We start from the raw sequence: 17,254 nt of genomic DNA, 5'->3' as shown, positions 1-17,254 counted from the left end.
GGTTGGTCTTCTTGCCTTTGTCTCCTAAGTGCTAGGGTTGTGCATGCTTGTCATCCTTTGTGATGTTTTTTTTTTCTTTGTGAAAAATAAACTCCCAATAATACACATTTTATCTCTTGGCAAACATTAATGGAAACTTAATAGTCTGTGGGAATATCACATATAATTCTACTTTCTTTGGCATAGTTCTTTCATTCTGTGTAGTCATCCCTTTCCCTAATACTCTCCTTTCTTACGTTTCATAGGCCTTTTCTTTTAAAAATTATTTTTTCAAGGTGTGTGTGTGTGTGTGTGTGTGTGTGTGTGTGTGTGTGTGTATTTAAAAATAAAACAGTACTGTAAGACTTACATTTTATGAAAGCAAAGCCTGTACTTATTCCTTTAGCCATTCCCTAAAGAACTACAACATTGCTGAAAAAGATGCTCATCAACAGTTACATTAGGTTGTTTTAAGCTTATCTTACATGTGCATACTTCCTTTAATGTTGGACCTTGACAATTGACCAAGTCCAAGTAATGTAAATATTTACTATTGAGCCAGATATTCAACTCTAGAAAAACTTTATCTACCTACCTACCTACCTACCTACCTACTTACTCTATCTAAGGTGGAGATCTCTCTCTCCCTCTCTCCCTCCCCCCTCCCCCTCTCTCTCTTTCTTCCTCCATACCTACCTACCTACCTTTTGTAAGGTGATTTCTTCTATCTATCTATCTATCTATCTATCTATCTATCTATCTATCTACCTACCTACCTACCTAACTATTGTAAGGTGGAGATTTGCATGCTTCTGCCTCTTGAATGCTGGGATTAAAGGCATGTTCCACCTTGCCTGGCAAATAAATATTTAAAAACCATAACTGTTATTTACTTAGTATTAGTGAGTAAATGCAGATGTGATGTCATTGTGAAGACTTCTACGTTGTCTGTTTTTGGGTAGGCTCCTTCTGTTCCTCACGTATTGTTTGATTTTGGAGCTAGTTAGGTCTGTTTTGCCCATGATGAGCTCTCATGTTCAGTTGGCTGAACAATAGGATCATTTCTTAGCTATTGTGCTGGGCAAGAGGGAGTCTTAGACATTTGATTGCTTATTATACAATTCTTTAAAACATTTTTAATTTTAATTTTATTTTACATGTTGGTGCTTTGTCTACATGTACGTCTATGCACCATTTGCATGCATGGTGCCTGAATATGTTAGCAGAAGGCATTAGATTGTCTGCAACTGTAGTTACAGGCAGTTGTGAGCCATATGGGTCTGGGAATGGAAGCTTGGGGCCTCTGGAAAAGCAGCCAGTATGTTTAAAGTTCACTGGTGACACCTTATTCCCAGGGTAAAGCCTTAAGTGCTTTAGCAACATGTATTGAAAGCTCCCATTGGAGTGCTGTCTACCTCCCTCCTCATAACTGGCTCTGAACCCTCCAGCAGCCTTCCCCTGGCCATGCTGACTGCACGGTACTTTGCTAATTGTCATATTCTGCCCACTCTGCATTCTTCTACTTCTGCCTTCATTCAGCATTGTTTTGAAAGTGTCAACATTAGGATAACTGTTAAATATTTTAGGGTGTGAATGAGGTTCTCTGCAGCAACAGATAGAACGAGAAGAAATATAATTCTAGGATTGAGTTTTGAGGAAACCTGCCTATATAGAGGAAGAAGACACAGAAAAGACTTATGAAAGGATGGGCAGATAATAGAAGGAAAATTGAAGTTTATGATTTCATGGGAAAGGAGCTATATTAAGAAGCAAATACTGTGCCACATCCTGTTGCGATATCAGCTTAGATAAGGATTATCATTTTATTTTTGACATGTTTTATTTGTTACCTTAAAAATAGTTGGGATTAAGTGATGATAAGAGAGGACTTATCTCCCTATAGTTTTACTTCCAAATTTGAAGGTAAGGGCTGGCGAAAGTAGAGTTGTAGGAGTGTTTTTGAGGCTTTGAGAGAATGGATGGAAATGACATAACTACAGCTTTCATGTATGATATTCTCAAATAAGTGTGTAAAACAAAGACTTTTAATAACATTGTTTCTACTCCTTTCTCGCCCTTCTTCAGCAACTCCTATATCATTCTGCTCTCACATGTATCACTTTAAACTGCTGCTGCTGTATGTGTGTATGTGCATGCGTGTTTATAAATGCAGCCTGCTGAACCCACTTAGTGTGACTCGGATGGACATGTGTTCAGGACTGACCGCTTGGGATTGGATAACCTTTCATGAGGCTCGTACCTAGAAAGGCTAAGTCTCTCTTTCTTAGCAGCCAATAGTTGTCTGTAGGTCTTGATCTGGGGGTGGGGGCTTTGAGTTTTCTCCTGTCCATGTTGTCAGCATGCCAACTGGTACCATCATTGTTCAGGTTTTGTCTAGGCAACCATATTGTTGCGATTTCATGGTCGTAGTTTCTTGACATTTATAAAAGACACTGTCTTGTCACAGACATGAGGCTAAGTCGTAAAGGCTAAATTTCAAAGATCTCCTGCTGATCACTATTGCCCCTAAATATTATGTATGGTCCAGGTGTAAGTTTGTCTAGAAATCTGCCTTTTTTCTCCCAAAACTATTTTTTTTTTCTTTGTTTCTCAGCCCTAAAGAAATTCATACAGGGAAAACTTTTTCCCACAGAGAATGTTGAAAGAGGGCATCTGGCCAAAGGCTTGAGACAATGATAGAGTTTTTTTCTCTGTCTTTGAGCACCCAAGCAGAAACTGCATGAAAGAAAATTAAGACCTGGGCATAACAGTACCTGACTAGATTCTGTTACCTGTAGAAATGTTTCTTTCGAATCTGCTTTGAGAGCAATAGAAGGTGGGCTTGGAATGCCTAGGCTTGGATAGCACACCTGTTGGTTTGGGACTAGGACTAAATCAAGTTTGTTTTGTTTTGTTTTTGTTTATTTTTTTAAGAGAACATTTAGTTCAAGCTATGTTGCTATGACAATCTTATAAACATAATGGCTTTGGCCTGGGGAAATTTATGATTAAACTTTCCCTTAGTATTGTTTAAGAAGTAGTAATCGGGGGCGGGGGGGAGAAGAAGATGAAGATGAAGATGAAGAAGAAGAAGAAGAAGAAGAAGAAGAAGAAGAAGAAGAAGAAGAAGAAGAAGAAGAAGAAGAAGAATTAGTAATCAGGTTATGCTGACCATTGCTTGGAAATTGATTGGTTTTTGCTGAATGCGTTATTGTGAGTTATACAGAACTGTTTGTATTTCCTTGTTAGACTGTTTCCTTGCTTTGTTGATTTTTGAATGCCCTGTTGATTGTAAAAAAAGATGAGAAAAATCATGATGTAATCTGTAATGAGAAAATTGAACTTCATTTTAATAAAATACTGGGCTTGGCCCAAGGAGAATGGCAAGCAAGTAACAGACATGAGAGGGTAAGCTAGAGTGAGACATAACGGCAAGAGAGATAGAAAGATGGGGACAGTAAGAAGAGAGCTAGATAGATGGGGAACAACAAGCAAGGTGTCAGTCAGACAGCAAGCAAGACGGAGATGGAGACAGATAGAGAGCCAGAAAGTAAAGTTCTCCTGGGCTTTAAGACCCTCAGCTTGCACCGCATATGCCTGAGTCTCCAAGTATTTCTTTTTCCTCAGTTCCTCAACCTCTCCTCAACAACTAGTCCTCTAGCTAGTTGTTTAACCAAAGGTTGGTTTCCCTTAACCAGCTGTTCACCACCTGCTCAATTCTCCTTATCTCAGATCCAGCTCTCTTCTCTCCTTGTCACTGTTCCCAGTTTGTCTGTGGGAGCAGCACTGTCATGGCAGAGTCCTTGTCCTCTGGCCCTTACATTCAGGTTATAAAATTTAATGCCAGTGAACTGAATATAACTGGCTGTGGTCTAGTTAGACAAGAAACCAGCTTTTAAACATAAAGACCTTTAGTATGACAGATTTTGTCAATCTCAAGTCATCTATTTAAAATGTTACACATTTTCTTTAACAAGGCAAAATGTTACTTTAATATATGGATATTTATAGGATTTGTATTTTATTCAGTTTAAAAAGGAGTATTTGCATTTTAGAAAATCCTCCTGAAGAGAAACAGGACACTTTTGCAGAAAAATTAATTACTCAAATAATAAAAAACCTTCAAGTGAAAATTTCCAATATCCATGTTCGTTATGAAGATGATGTAAGTATTTTATCCCTATCTATGTGTTTATTGTTTCTGGCTTTTGCTCTGTAGTAAATACTGGGAGATGGAAGGGCCATAAAATCTTTTCATTTTATCATTATATTTTAAATGAGTTCTTGATTATACTTTGCTTAAGCTGTTCAAACTTTAGATGTGAAGGCAGTGTCTTGGGGGTTAATGAATTAAAAAAAAATTTTTTTTTAACCTCCAGGAAAGATCACTGTTTTAGGAATAAGAAGAGCTAACTTAACTTCTGCTCTTCAATGCTTTATTTTACTTTATTTTTTTAATATATATTTAGTTGGTGTTCTAGTTTGTGAGTTTCCTGTTGCTATGATAAAATAATTCAACACAAGCATCTTTAAGAGAGAAATGTTTACTGGCTACAATTCAGGTCACAGTTCATCATTGCAGAAAGTCAGGGCAGGAGCATTAAACAGAGAGTTGCATTCCCATTTGTTAAAGCAGAGCTAGAATGAATGTGGATGCCTGTACTCAGCTTGCTTTTGCCATTCTAACGTAGTACAGGACCCAGACTCAGGGAGTGGTGTCACCCACAGAGGGCTAGGCTCTGTATATCAGTTAACATCAAGACACCCCCCAACCTCCCACCTCCACACCTTGTCTGGCCAGACATGCCCACAAATGAACCTGGTTGACAATTCTTCATTGAGGCCCTCCGCTCAGGTGGTTTCAGATTGTATCAAGTTCACCATTAGAGATAACCATCCTATTTGCTTTAATATTGCTTTTTTTTTTAAAGCATACTTCTGACAAATTTATTTAATCTTGTATGGTAGAAAAGACATAATGCCAGTACATGTGCCCTAGAGAATTACATCATTAACCTGGCTTTCTCTTGGTTCTTAGAAGAAACAACTCCTTTAAAGAGCTTTCTTGGCTTCAGATAATATATATAATTTTTTTTTAACAATTAAAACTTAACAAAAGTTGGATTTTTTACAATAGACACATAAATCCTTGAGTGTATATGTCCCCTCTCTCATTTAAAATAAAGTTATGCCCATAACACAAGTATTATGAAATAATACCGCCGTTCCTAAGAGAGGCACTCAACATCTGTGCATGTGAGGAAGCTTCCAGATGCTGCTGAAAAGATGACACAAGAGCCTGAGATTCAAATCCCAGTATAAACATGAAAAGACGAAGTCTATAAACAAAATGCTCAAAGTAGGTCTTTGAGTCTAAAATATTTACTGCTATTTTACATTCTAAAGTGTGTAGAGATTGATATTTTTTCAATGCGTTGCTGGAGAATTTATGTAAAAATAGAGTGTATATATATACGTGTCCCCCCATCAAGCGAAGATACCATATATTAGGTATCATAGCTTTTTAATGTAAAATTTAACAAGAATATGGCTATGTGAAATAATTTTTTTTTTCTTTCTTGCAAAAGTTGGGGCAGAAAGCAGGGCTATCTCAGTTAAGTTTCAGTTTATCTCAGGAAGGAGGATCAGGCGCTTTGGAACTGTGCCTGTGTAGGTGATGATGGTGTTGACAGGTTTGCTTAGCTGCAAGCTGTTGCTGAGACATGGCATTACATTTTCCCCAATTTGTCCTTAAGCAGAAAAGTAGTTATTGAAGGAGCCACTTACATATCGGAAGAGTCCGATGTCTCCCTGGAGGAAAGAGTTACAGGTTTAGATGATAAAGCAAAGCAGGCTTTGTCTTTGTCTTTGCCACCAGACTTTCTCTACTCAGAGACATGCTATTCAGTTTCAATCCCAATTTAAACAGATGATTGTATCAAAGTTTAATGGTTTTATAAATTGAAAAAACATTTTACAAATATAGTATTCTCCACAACATGAATTCATTAATATTTAGGATTTTTTTAGAAAAAATAGAGCAAAATTGTTTTGAAAAATAATGTTTCTGAATATTTGAAATAAGATATTTGACTGTTCCTATGAAGTGAGTTTTATCCAACTGACAAGCCGTCTAATTCATTTACATTGTTTTTCTTTAGGTCACAAATCAAGACAAACCACTCTCAATTGGTATTTCCCTTCAGAATCTCAGCATGCAGGTACTTTGTTCAAAAAGAAAATGTGACGTTTTAGATTGTGTAGTATAATTAGATACACTGTTAGGTCAGCATCAGAAATATACTGTGTTTGTGTTTGGTTGGCTGTGTAGAACTGGTCTAGGAAGTTCGAAGACTTGATTAGAATGGATGGGAAGTCTGTGTTCATCTCCAAGCTGTCCATTTGGCTTTTTAAGTTGATACAGATATTTTATATAGTTCTTCTGTAAGCTGCCTTTTTTATTTTACTGTGTTTTTCATCTTTATCTTTGTAGTTTCACATAACATAATGCAGCTTTACTCTAGTTCAGTATTATGTCTTCTATTTGATTTTGTGTATAGTGAGATTCTTTTTAAAACATGGCTCTGCATTTGAAAACGAAAAGGGGGGGTGGGTGGTACAGACCCAGAGACTACTCAGTAAAAGGGGATGGTGTCTGTTGTTAGTGCTGATGACAGATTGAAAAATACAGAGAGTTATTATTTATATTTGGTAATGTGAAAATTAGCGCTACAATAACAGTGGCTTTATTTATTGGAAATATTTTATGTGTATTTGTGTGTGCCTGGGTGTATTTATGTACACCATGTGCACATGATAGGAGTCCACCAAAGTCAGAAGGGAGTCTAGGAACCCCTGGAACTGGAGTAACAGGTGATTGTGAGTTGCCATGTGGACACTGGGAACTGAACCCTAGTCCTGAAAGAGTCATACTCATTTCTAACCACTGAGCCATCTCTGTGACTCTACTAATAGTGGCTTCAGTTACCACCTTTGGAAGTTCCTGGAAACTGGCCTGCCATACGAAACTCATATAGTTACACGCTCTTGTGTTGGCATACTGATGTATGTGTTTTTGTATTTTTATTACTAGTAGTTTTTGCAATGCTAGGGCTTGGCATTTTAGGTAAGTGTCTACCACTGAGCCCCATCTCTAGTATGCTTTAAAAGTCACTACTGGCTATCATTATTCATGCTAAAGTTTGGGAGCCATTCTTCTAGTCCGTTCTTCACATAGCAGGGGGAACCACCTTTCTCAAATCAAGGATTTGGCAAGGTGTGATGGTGCAGAGCTGTTATCCTAACATTCTGGAAGCTGAGATAGTAGCATCATGAGCTCAAGGCTGTTGGGCTATATAAAACCAGACCTTGTTTTGAAAGAAAAATTCATATGCAAATAATGATTTGATTGTTGTATTTCTATTTTTTATTTTTAAAAATTCTAAGTTTTGGTTTGAACCTGGGGCCTTCTGCAGCATTCCTTGATAAATATTCTTCAGTATACCCCTGGTCTTATCCTCAGTGACTTTGAGGACTTTTCTTTATACCGTACATAAAACTTTTGAAATATGACCCTAAATAACATTTGGTTTTTCAGTTTTTCTTCCTGTGTTTTATTCTCTGACCATATATTGGGCCTTAAAACAAATAAACAAGAACAATAAATCAGAACAAAACAAACAAGCCAACCAACCCAACAATATCTTTCTGTGTGGAGCCATAAGTTTACAATAAGTAGTATCTGTTCCTGGTGCCTGGACTGTAATGACCATAAGGCTGTTCTGTCAGGGTTCCTTTCAGCAAGTGTACTGTTTTAGGTTACTTATCAGATCTGGCACACCTCTGAGTTTGATTTTTTTTTTTTGCCATGTCTGTCTGCTGTATATTAGGCCTCTAAAATTGCTTACTTTTGCTTGTTTATTTTACCAATGAGTTTCTTAAAAGTAAAGGGTTAGGATAAGTGGCCTGATAATGTTATTTTTGACTAAATAATGTTTTCAAAGGCATTTTCACAGGGAATTGATTTTAAGGTATGATAGATAATGACCTGCTTGTTATATATAATGCTCTTTCTTTATTTTCCTCTCTTCAGACAACTGATCAAGATTGGGTTCCTTGTTTACATGATGAAACTGAGAAACTAGTTCGGAAGGTAAAATAAATTCTAATCCATGGACCTGAGAGAGAATTTTAAGAAGAGAAATGATGATTTGTGGTGTGCGTGTGTAAACATTTATGTGAATTATGTCTTTTTGCATCTCTTTATGAACATTTATGTGAATTATGTCTAACTGCTTTACTTAGAATTAGGCTCAATTACTTGAGACTTCTGAGCATAACAAAAGTTAGAAATCCTTTAAAAAAAAAAGTAACAGATGTGTAATAAATTGCTTTATTTTCAGCTAATTCTATTAGATAATCTCTTTGCTTACTGGAATGTGAAGTCTCGGATGTACTATCTGAATGATTATGATGCATCGTTGGTAAGTACATATTTAATACTTGTTGTATTATGTTTTGTATAATGTTTGACTCACAGTCCATCATCCAGCCTGAGAGTCAGTGTTGCTTCTTAACAAGACTCTTAATAGAGTTCTGTAGGATTTTTAAAAATAAGATAACTGGAAGATTCTTTCACAGTAATTATTGCTACATTGCTCAGATATTTGAAAATTTTATCCTGGTGAAGTTTGAATTATTTTTGATTGCTTTTAAATATTCTTATTGATAATAAAAATTTGTAAGATAAAGGTATATTTATATAAATTAAAAACAATTTGTCTTTTAACAGGAAGCCTTGAAAAATGGTATTGTCAATAAAAATATTGTTCCAGAAGGTTATGATTTTGGTAAGTTATTAGATAAAATTAAAATAAAATTAGCATAATTAGTCAGACTATTAAGAAATGTTAAGGTTATATTTATCACTGATTCCATTTTAGGATCATTTCTCTGTAAATTCCTATTCTTCCTTTCATTTTGCACAAAGTTGTTATCTGACCTCATATTTCCTCTGAGTAAGAATAAAACCAACTTCAACATAATGAAAATTAGCATTTGCACAAGGGGACTAGGCATGTGACAGAGTGACAGCCTGGGATCAATCTTCAGCACTGAAAACAACTGAAACAAAGACAACCATAACGAAACTGCAAATGCTGGCAGAAGTGAGCTGAGGAAATTACAAAAAGGTTATCACAAACAGCAATAAATAAATTTACATTGATGTCAAGGAAATTCCGAAGGATATGTTTATATGTTTTATAATGTCAGGAAGCCAAATTCAAGAACTAAGTTAAGCATCAAAATTTGACATTTTTTGAGTATTTGCAAGGCTGAAAATTAAATATTTTATATATAATATGTAATACATATAATAAAATGTATTTATATAATAAATATATAAATATATATAAATTATATGTGTATATACTCATTCCTTTCCTCTGTATTTTAGTAATTACCTTGTCACTATAAAGGTAATACATAGGCTGGACACAGAGGTGCACATCTTTAATCCCAGCAGTTGGGAGGCAGAGGCAGGAGTATCTGTCTTCTCTGTGCATTTGACATCAGTCTGAACTACACAGTGAGTTCCATGACAGCTAAAACAGTAAAACAGCTGAACAGTAAAAAAGAAAAATTTTAAGTATGTTTTGGCGGTTCCCATCTTTAATCCCAGCATTTTGGTAAGGCAGGAAGACTGCCATAAATTTGAGGCAAGCCTGGGCTATTGAATAAGACTTTGTCTTAAAATAAATTATATGGATATTTTATAAACATAAAGATCATAATGCCACTACAACTATGCCAGCTAGCTATGTTAACGGTACTTGTGATACTTGAAATATTTTAATAAACATCACTAGAATTGATATTGAATAATCCTTAAGATATAGTACAATTCATTAACACCCTTCTTTGTTAGAGACTTTCTTCTACAACTGAAATGTAACCAAAAAGTCCAATAAGATATGTTGAAAAGATAAGTATATTTTGATTTAAATTAAAGTTAAGTGTGTGTGTGTGTGTGTGTATACACATACATAAATACATACATATACATTATATATATATATATTTAACTAGGAGAAAATCTAATATAAAATAAATAATCCAGTATATCAGCAATGTCAATGTAAGTTTGCTGCATAAAAGATGTGCTAGAGGTGGGTAAAACAACTTAGATTAATAGTTAGCAGTTGATCCTTGTTTAGATTGTACTGTCACTGTTCTCCCTCTGAACACTTATTACGTTCGGTGCTGTCATTTGTTCCAAGCAGATAATCCAGGACGAATTGTTATTCTCCCCTCCTTTGTGCAAACTGAAAGGAAGAATAGGAATTTACAGAGAAATGACCCTAAAATAGAATCAGTGATAAATATAACCTTAACATTTCTAATAATCTCTAAAATTAAGTTAAATCTAGAATTAAAACTGATTCTTCTACTAATTTATGAAGTCTTTCTAACCAAACTGAGCGGCATGGATATTTGGGACTGTGGAGAGGCTGTGAGAGAGGTGCAAAGCTTATTTCTAGTTCCTCTCTTTAGTGCTTGGACACGTTTGAAGTAGAACTCTAATTTTTTTCAATTTGTATTATTTTTCAGTGTTTCGACCTATATCTGCTAATGCCAAGCTTCAGATGAATCGGCGATCAGATTGTGACTTTTCTGACCCCAAAATAAACCTGGATGTTGAGTTACATACCATAGCAATCGAGTTTAGTAAGCCACAGGTGATTTTCTTTAGCGACATTTAGTAGATTGAATTACTGTTTGATAAAAGCTCAGTTAAGATTCAAATGGTTCCTAAAATTTAGTTATATAATGTTTCATTAAGAACTCAGTAGTTTGTCTTCTACCTTCAGAGGCTGAACATTTAAGTGCTTTAACTTTGTCCCCCCAGTATTTCAGTCTCATGGAGCTTCTCCAGTCAGTTGAGATGATGACACAAAACCTGCCATACAGAAAATTCAAGCCCAGTGTGCCTCTTCACCACCATGCCAAAGAATGGTAAATGCTTTGGTTGTTTGAAAAGTTAAAAAAATGTTTGTTAATCTCATTATCTTTAATATTAAAGAATATATCAGAAGATAATTTTACTATTTTTAAACCCATCCTAAGATTTGGTGCAAACTGATTTGGGCCTAGCAGTATATGTGGCTCATTTTACGTGTTAATGAATTGTCTCAAGAAATTCTTCAAAGTGAAATTTACAAATAGAAATCTTAAAATACTTTATTTTTTCATGTACTGAAGAAGGATCAGTATTTTGAAATAATTAAAATTTACCTTAGTTTGTTTTGTAGCAGTGTCACACCTCCCATGTTTCCCTCTTCTCCTGCCCCAGACTCCTCTGTTTCACTCATTAGACCTCTATTAACTCAGCTTGAAATTTAGTACTTGAGACAATTCTAGGAGTCTTATCTATGTAACCTCACTTTTAAATGTAAAAATTTTGTTATTTTTTTAAAGTTCAGCTTCTAAAATTTGTAGCCTCTCTCCCAGCCTCTCCACAGTCCCAAATATCCTTGCTACTCAGTTTGGTTAGACAGACTTCATAAATTAGTAGGAAAGAATCAGTTTTAATCTAGATTTAACTTAATTTTAGAGATTATTAGAAATGTTAAGGTTATATTTATCATTGATTCTATTTTAGGGTCATTTCTCTGTAAATTCCTATTCTTCCTTTCAGTTTGCACAAAGAGGTGGGAGAATAACAATTTGTTCAGGGTTATCCTGGACAATATTTCTATAATATTGACTAGTTTTCTAATTATGCCTTACGTTGTGCAGAACTAATTTTAACAATGTTGAATGTTTTGTTGATTTTTATGTCGCAAGATATAGTAATAATTAAAGGACTGTTACTATAAATAGATTGTTTAGATAGCATACTGTTATCATAGTCTCCTTATTGTAGTTATTCATGTTAGAGAAAATAAATTCAGTTGTTTTGGTATTGTTGATTTGGGTGTAATTATGGAGTTTTTTTTTTGGTTGTTGTTGGTGTTGTTTGTTTTTTGTTTTTAAACTAGGTGGGCTTATGCTATACAAGGTGTTCTTGAAGTAAATGTTTGTCCCAGTTTACGGATGTGGTCATGGAAACACATTAGAGAACACAGACTCAAAATGAAAAAATACAGAGAATTTTATAAGAAAAAGTTAACAAGTAAGAAGCCATCTCCTGAAATTCTCATGTCTCTGGAGGTTAGCATTTTAAAACAATCATTGAATATTTTTCTGTACATAATCCTTAGTATTGTTTGTTTTAAAAGCATTCGCTTGTGTTTGTGTGTGCGTGCTCACTGTGGTGGTGCATGAAAGGAGGTCAGAGGACAACTTGGAGTCTGTTTTCCCTTCCAACATGTGAGCTAAAGTGTTCAAACTCAGATAGACAGGCTTGGTGGCAAGTACCCTTGTCTGCTGAGTCACCTCCATGGCCCCCTCCTCAGTCTAGAACAACAATTCTGAGTCTAGATGACTTCTTAGTGGAAAATTATGTGGATTGAAGTTTTACATTTTTTCTTTGTGTTTTAAGGTAGATGACTTTCTAAAGACAAGGAGCAATGAGGAATTCTTGGGTTGAGAGGTCTTTTGAATGGTTTTATATTTCCTTAATTATGGTCTTAACCAGAATCCTCTTAATATTCTACACAGCACAATTCCAAGTTATGCTTTGGGTAGAGTAATGTAAGTTATAGTTGCTTCTTTTTAGAGGCGAAAGCTTGAACCTGAAACTTGACAGTTACCATGGGGAGGCACAGGTGTTATAGCAGTGTAGCTGGTCTCGGTTTGTGTCCATAGCTATAACTACTTGGAAAAGCAGAAAAGTTAACAGTAGATTTTAACAGATTTCAAGTATATGTAAGCCTACTTGAAATATTTTAATAATGATAGACTATGCATATAAAATGAAGGGTCATTCATGATTCTCATGTTTATTTGAAATTAAAACCTTGATGAAAGACATGTATACATACAGTGAATGTATTTCTTACTATATTTGTAAACATTATAACTCTGTATTCTTGTTGAGGATGACATCAATACAACAATCTCTGTTGACAAGTTACTCTGTTCTAGTGTGTGTGTGTGTGTGTGTGTGTGTGTGTGTATGTGTGTGTGTAAGTAAACCTTGGATCCCAGAATGTAAGAGAAAACCTATTGATGGTGTTCTATTTTCTGTTTCCCACTGCTTTTCCTTAGTATAGTAGCTTATATTCTAAAGTTGAATATGTGAAATTACTATAGTTAACACATTTCTTTCCTTACATTTTCAGGAGTTGGAGAAAACCTTGGATATTTTTAATATAACCGTAGCTAGACAACAGGCAGAAGTTGAGGTAATTTTAGATTATCATTAAATTGAAAGAAATAAATCAATGTATTATATGACAGGTAATGTAATATTATCAGTAGTGTGTAAAGTACTGTTTTCTGAAGAGTTCAAATGTGCTTTTTATGTGTTAAGAAAATTTGAAAGCCTGATGTGGTGCATGCCTTTAATCCCAGCACTTAGGAGTTAGAGACAGACGGATGACTGTGAATTCGAGGCCAGCCTAGTCTGAGAGAAAGAAAATTTAATACAAGTTTTTCTAACACTTGTTCAAATAAAACAACATTAATTTTAAGTAACTGGGCTTATGAAAATTGTAGAATTCATATATAGATGGAAAGCTAGTTCCCCTGCCTTGAATTTCTCCGTCTTGTTAGACCACAGAGAGAACCATGTGTTATTCCCAAGTCTTGTTTGATAAATATTACAATTACTGTATTCTGTTGTTAGTATGTGCATTTATTTACACTTACCCAACTCAAAATAGAATCATTTTGGAAATATCCTGCTTCCATTTCTTTTGATTGTTAAAAAAAGGACGATTTGCTATTTATTGGAAAACTTATTTATTTTAGGTAAAGAAAGCTGGGTATAAGATTTACAAAGAAGGAGTAAAAGATCCAGAGGATAACGCAGGATGGTTTGGCTGGCTGTGGACCTGGCCAGAATCAAATGCTAATCAACAACTAGATGTTAAACCTGGAAGTATGCTCATTTTTATTTTATATTAATATAGTTAATCAAGTGTAGCAGTAAAGTTTTTCAAAAAATTTTCTAATTAAAACATATAATGTAAGTATGTATTTATGATAAATTGTTTATTATCAAAATTGTGAAATTACTGTTATTTTAAAATATATATTTAATAAGACAGTTCAAATAGTCCTTCTGATGCTGCAGAAGAGCTTTGTGTTGCACACTCAGTGCAGTGCATGTGTTGTCCTAATAGATACGTATAAATCTGCACAATGCTTTAAGCCACTGCAAAGTTTTTTTTAAGTTGCTTCTTTGGAAGGTTCCCCCTCCCCCCCGCCTGTTTTGGAACGTATGTGTGTATGTGTGGTGGAGTAAACCCAGGGCCTTGCTTATATTTAGGCATGCACTGTGCCACTGAGTTACTGCCTCAGGTCCTTAACCATTTTAAGTAAAAAGGTCTTAGTTTTTTGCTGTGAGGTCTCTGTGTTGCCAAAGCTGAGCTTAGACACTGCATAGCTGAGATGACAGACAATATGATTTTTACTCATAGTTAGGGAATTAGATATATGATACGTCTTGGATTTATTATCTGTCTGGGTGATTAAGTTTGGTGTGTTGAATCTGTTTTTCCATCTGTAAATGGAGAAGCAATTAAGATAGTATATCTACAACTTTGTATTGATTAACATGATGCTGCTAAGTTCTTGCTTAAAACAGACATTGAAAAGATTATATTGCCAAGTCTTTAGTTATCAACTTATTTTATATAAGAACAATTTCTAAATCGCTAACAGAAATCTGTAGTTATTACTCATAAAAGATATTACAATAAAAATAAAATTTGTGGGCCAGCAAGCTGTTTGAGTAGTTATGATGTTTGTTTCTAAATTTGGTGATCTGAATTTGATCCGTAGGTCCGACATAATAGGAAAGTATCTACTTCTCAAAATTGTCCTCTGACCTTCACAGATACTCTGTTAAGTGCACGTGCACACACACAGACACACACACACACCAAAAAAACAAAAACAAAACAAAAATCTCCCAAATTCTATTTTTTTGTTTTACTTTAAAGCCAGGTAAATTGTGTTTGCTTTATACTGTTAGAAGTAAGACCATAAGGCACTTATTTATGATTTATAGTTCTTGAAGAAATGCTGACACCCGAAGAAAAAGTTTTACTTTATGAAGCAATTGGTTATAGTGAAACAGCAGTTGATCCAACCTTGCCAAAAACAGTAAGCTATTTTCTTAATTTATATCTCTTAATTTTTGATGTGCTTGTTGTGATTCTTCCAGAAATTATATGTTGGTTACTTTTTCTGTGATTTTTTTTTTTTTTTTTTTTTTTTTTTTTGGTGTTTATAAATAGAGCATTTATCTTAATCCCAAAAATAGGAATAAAAGTGTTATTTTAGTGAGTCTTTGGTAGATGAAGGATTGTCTTCAAAGCATCTCTGGCTTTGGGAATAATGGAGTTACACAAACAAATGTTTTAAAAAATATATCTCTTCTTCCCCATCCTAACCTCTATTTTATTCTATATATTCTCTAGTTTGAAGCCTTGAAGTTTTTTGTTCACTTGAAAAGTATGTCTGTTGTTCTAAGAGAACATTGCCACAAGCCAGAGCTGGTAGAATTTATAGTAGAAGGACTTAGTACTTTGATTGTGCAAAGACCAGGAGCACAAGCCATAAAGTAAGTATAAATTTATTTTCTTTACAGATTAAGTAGCACTAATCTGAATCTGAAATACAGAATTTCAAATGCTTTGACTGTTGGCAGGAAAATTCAACATCTGACTTGGTGTGATGAATTGCAGTAAAAACAGCCACATTAAAAATATTGTATAAAATTACCTTTAGACGATATATGTGAGGAATGTAAAAAGTATAAATTCCATGCTTAGACCTGAGTCCACTCTCTAAGAGACCATATTATCTATATGCAAAATTAAAATATTTCCTCAAAATCTGGACTCTGGTTCTAAGCATTTTCACATCCTCAGCTTATATCTTTTTATTTCCCCCAGCCTACATCATGGGGCCAGGGAAGGAGACCGATTTTGTGAAACTCAGAACAGGTTTTCTAGCTTGGGCAACAAGTGGTAACTTTGGATGACATACTTAGGTCCTGTGCTAGATGAAGACTCTCAGATGACAGTTATGCTAGGTTCCTGCCTGCAAGGATAGCAGAGTATCATTAATAGTGTCCGGTCTTGGCTCTCTCCCATGGGATGGTTCTCTAGTTGGGCTAGTCATTGGTTGGCCAGTCCCTCAATCTCTGTTCCATCTTTATCCTTGCATATCTTGTAGGCAGGACAAATTTTGGGTCAAAGGTTTTGTGGGTGGGTTGGTATCCTCCTCCCTTCAGTAGAAGTCCTGTCTGGCTTCAGAGTGTGGCTACTTCAGTCTCAGTATCTCCTTCTGCTAGGAGTTTCAGGGTCACTCCCATATCTTCCTAGGAGCCTCTCCCATCCTAGGTCTCCAGCTTGTCCCAGAAATGCCCCAACATCAACTTCCCTTCTTTCTGCCAGCCTTCCCACCCCATCACTGCCCTTCCCACACCTGATTCCCCTCCTTTCCCTCTCCTCCTCTTCTCTCACACAGTTCCTTCTCTCCCTCCACTTCCAATGTCTACAATGTCTATTTGATTTCCCCTTCTTCGTGGGATTCAAGTATCCTCCCTTGAACTCTCCCTAGCTTCTTTGGGTCTGTGGCATGGTTATCTTGTACTATATGGCTAATATCCACTTATGAGTATATACCATGTGTGTCCCTCTGAGTTTCTGTTAGCTCACTCAGGATGATCTTCTCTAGTTCCATTCATTGGCTTGCAAAATTTCATGACGTCCTTGATCTTAATAGCTGAAGTAGTAGAGAATACACTTTCAACATCAGACCATGGAGCAGATTGCTACCCTTCTAAGCCTTAACTCTCCCCAACCCCCAGGGCGGGGGCCAGTGGGCTTTGCCATTTATCTTTGCAGCTGAGACTACAGTCCTTGACATGGCTGGGTCATGGCAACAACACACATTCACTCAGGATTCGCATGCTCAAGGCTTTTGCTCTCCACAAAAAGTGTGGTTTTCAGTGTAGTCTGTATCTGTATGTGTGTCTCTGCCTCTCTCTCTGTCACTCTCCTTTCTTTTTTAACATACCCCTCATCTTGCTACTCTTGCTCCTCCTGTTGTCTTCCTTCCCTCTCTCGCTTTTGAGAAAGAGCATCTCTGTATA

The 17,254-nt window shown here is 35.5% G+C and overlaps 1 protein-coding gene across 1 annotated transcript in view; it reads left to right on the top strand.

Annotated features, from left to right (window-relative positions):
- Vps13a (vacuolar protein sorting 13 homolog A) overlaps positions 1–17,254 on the top strand; it is a 175,261-nt gene that overhangs the window by 19,799 nt on the left and 138,208 nt on the right. Inside the window, exons 6-17 of the mRNA XM_051146210.1 lie at positions 4,035–4,144; positions 6,141–6,200; positions 8,072–8,131; positions 8,382–8,462; positions 8,771–8,828; positions 10,591–10,718; positions 10,889–10,995; positions 12,021–12,192; positions 13,266–13,328; positions 13,897–14,026; positions 15,161–15,255; positions 15,573–15,715. Coding sequence (XP_051002167.1) covers positions 4,035–4,144; positions 6,141–6,200; positions 8,072–8,131; positions 8,382–8,462; positions 8,771–8,828; positions 10,591–10,718; positions 10,889–10,995; positions 12,021–12,192; positions 13,266–13,328; positions 13,897–14,026; positions 15,161–15,255; positions 15,573–15,715 — 1,207 coding nt within the window. The remainder of the gene's footprint in view (positions 1–4,034; positions 4,145–6,140; positions 6,201–8,071; positions 8,132–8,381; positions 8,463–8,770; positions 8,829–10,590; positions 10,719–10,888; positions 10,996–12,020; positions 12,193–13,265; positions 13,329–13,896; positions 14,027–15,160; positions 15,256–15,572; positions 15,716–17,254) is intronic.

The sequence above is a fragment of the Acomys russatus genome, chromosome 5, assembly GCF_903995435.1.
Source record: "Acomys russatus chromosome 5, mAcoRus1.1, whole genome shotgun sequence".
In the NCBI taxonomy this organism is placed as follows: Eukaryota; Metazoa; Chordata; class Mammalia; order Rodentia; family Muridae; genus Acomys; species Acomys russatus.
This window is presented reverse-complemented; position numbering and strand designations above follow the sequence as displayed.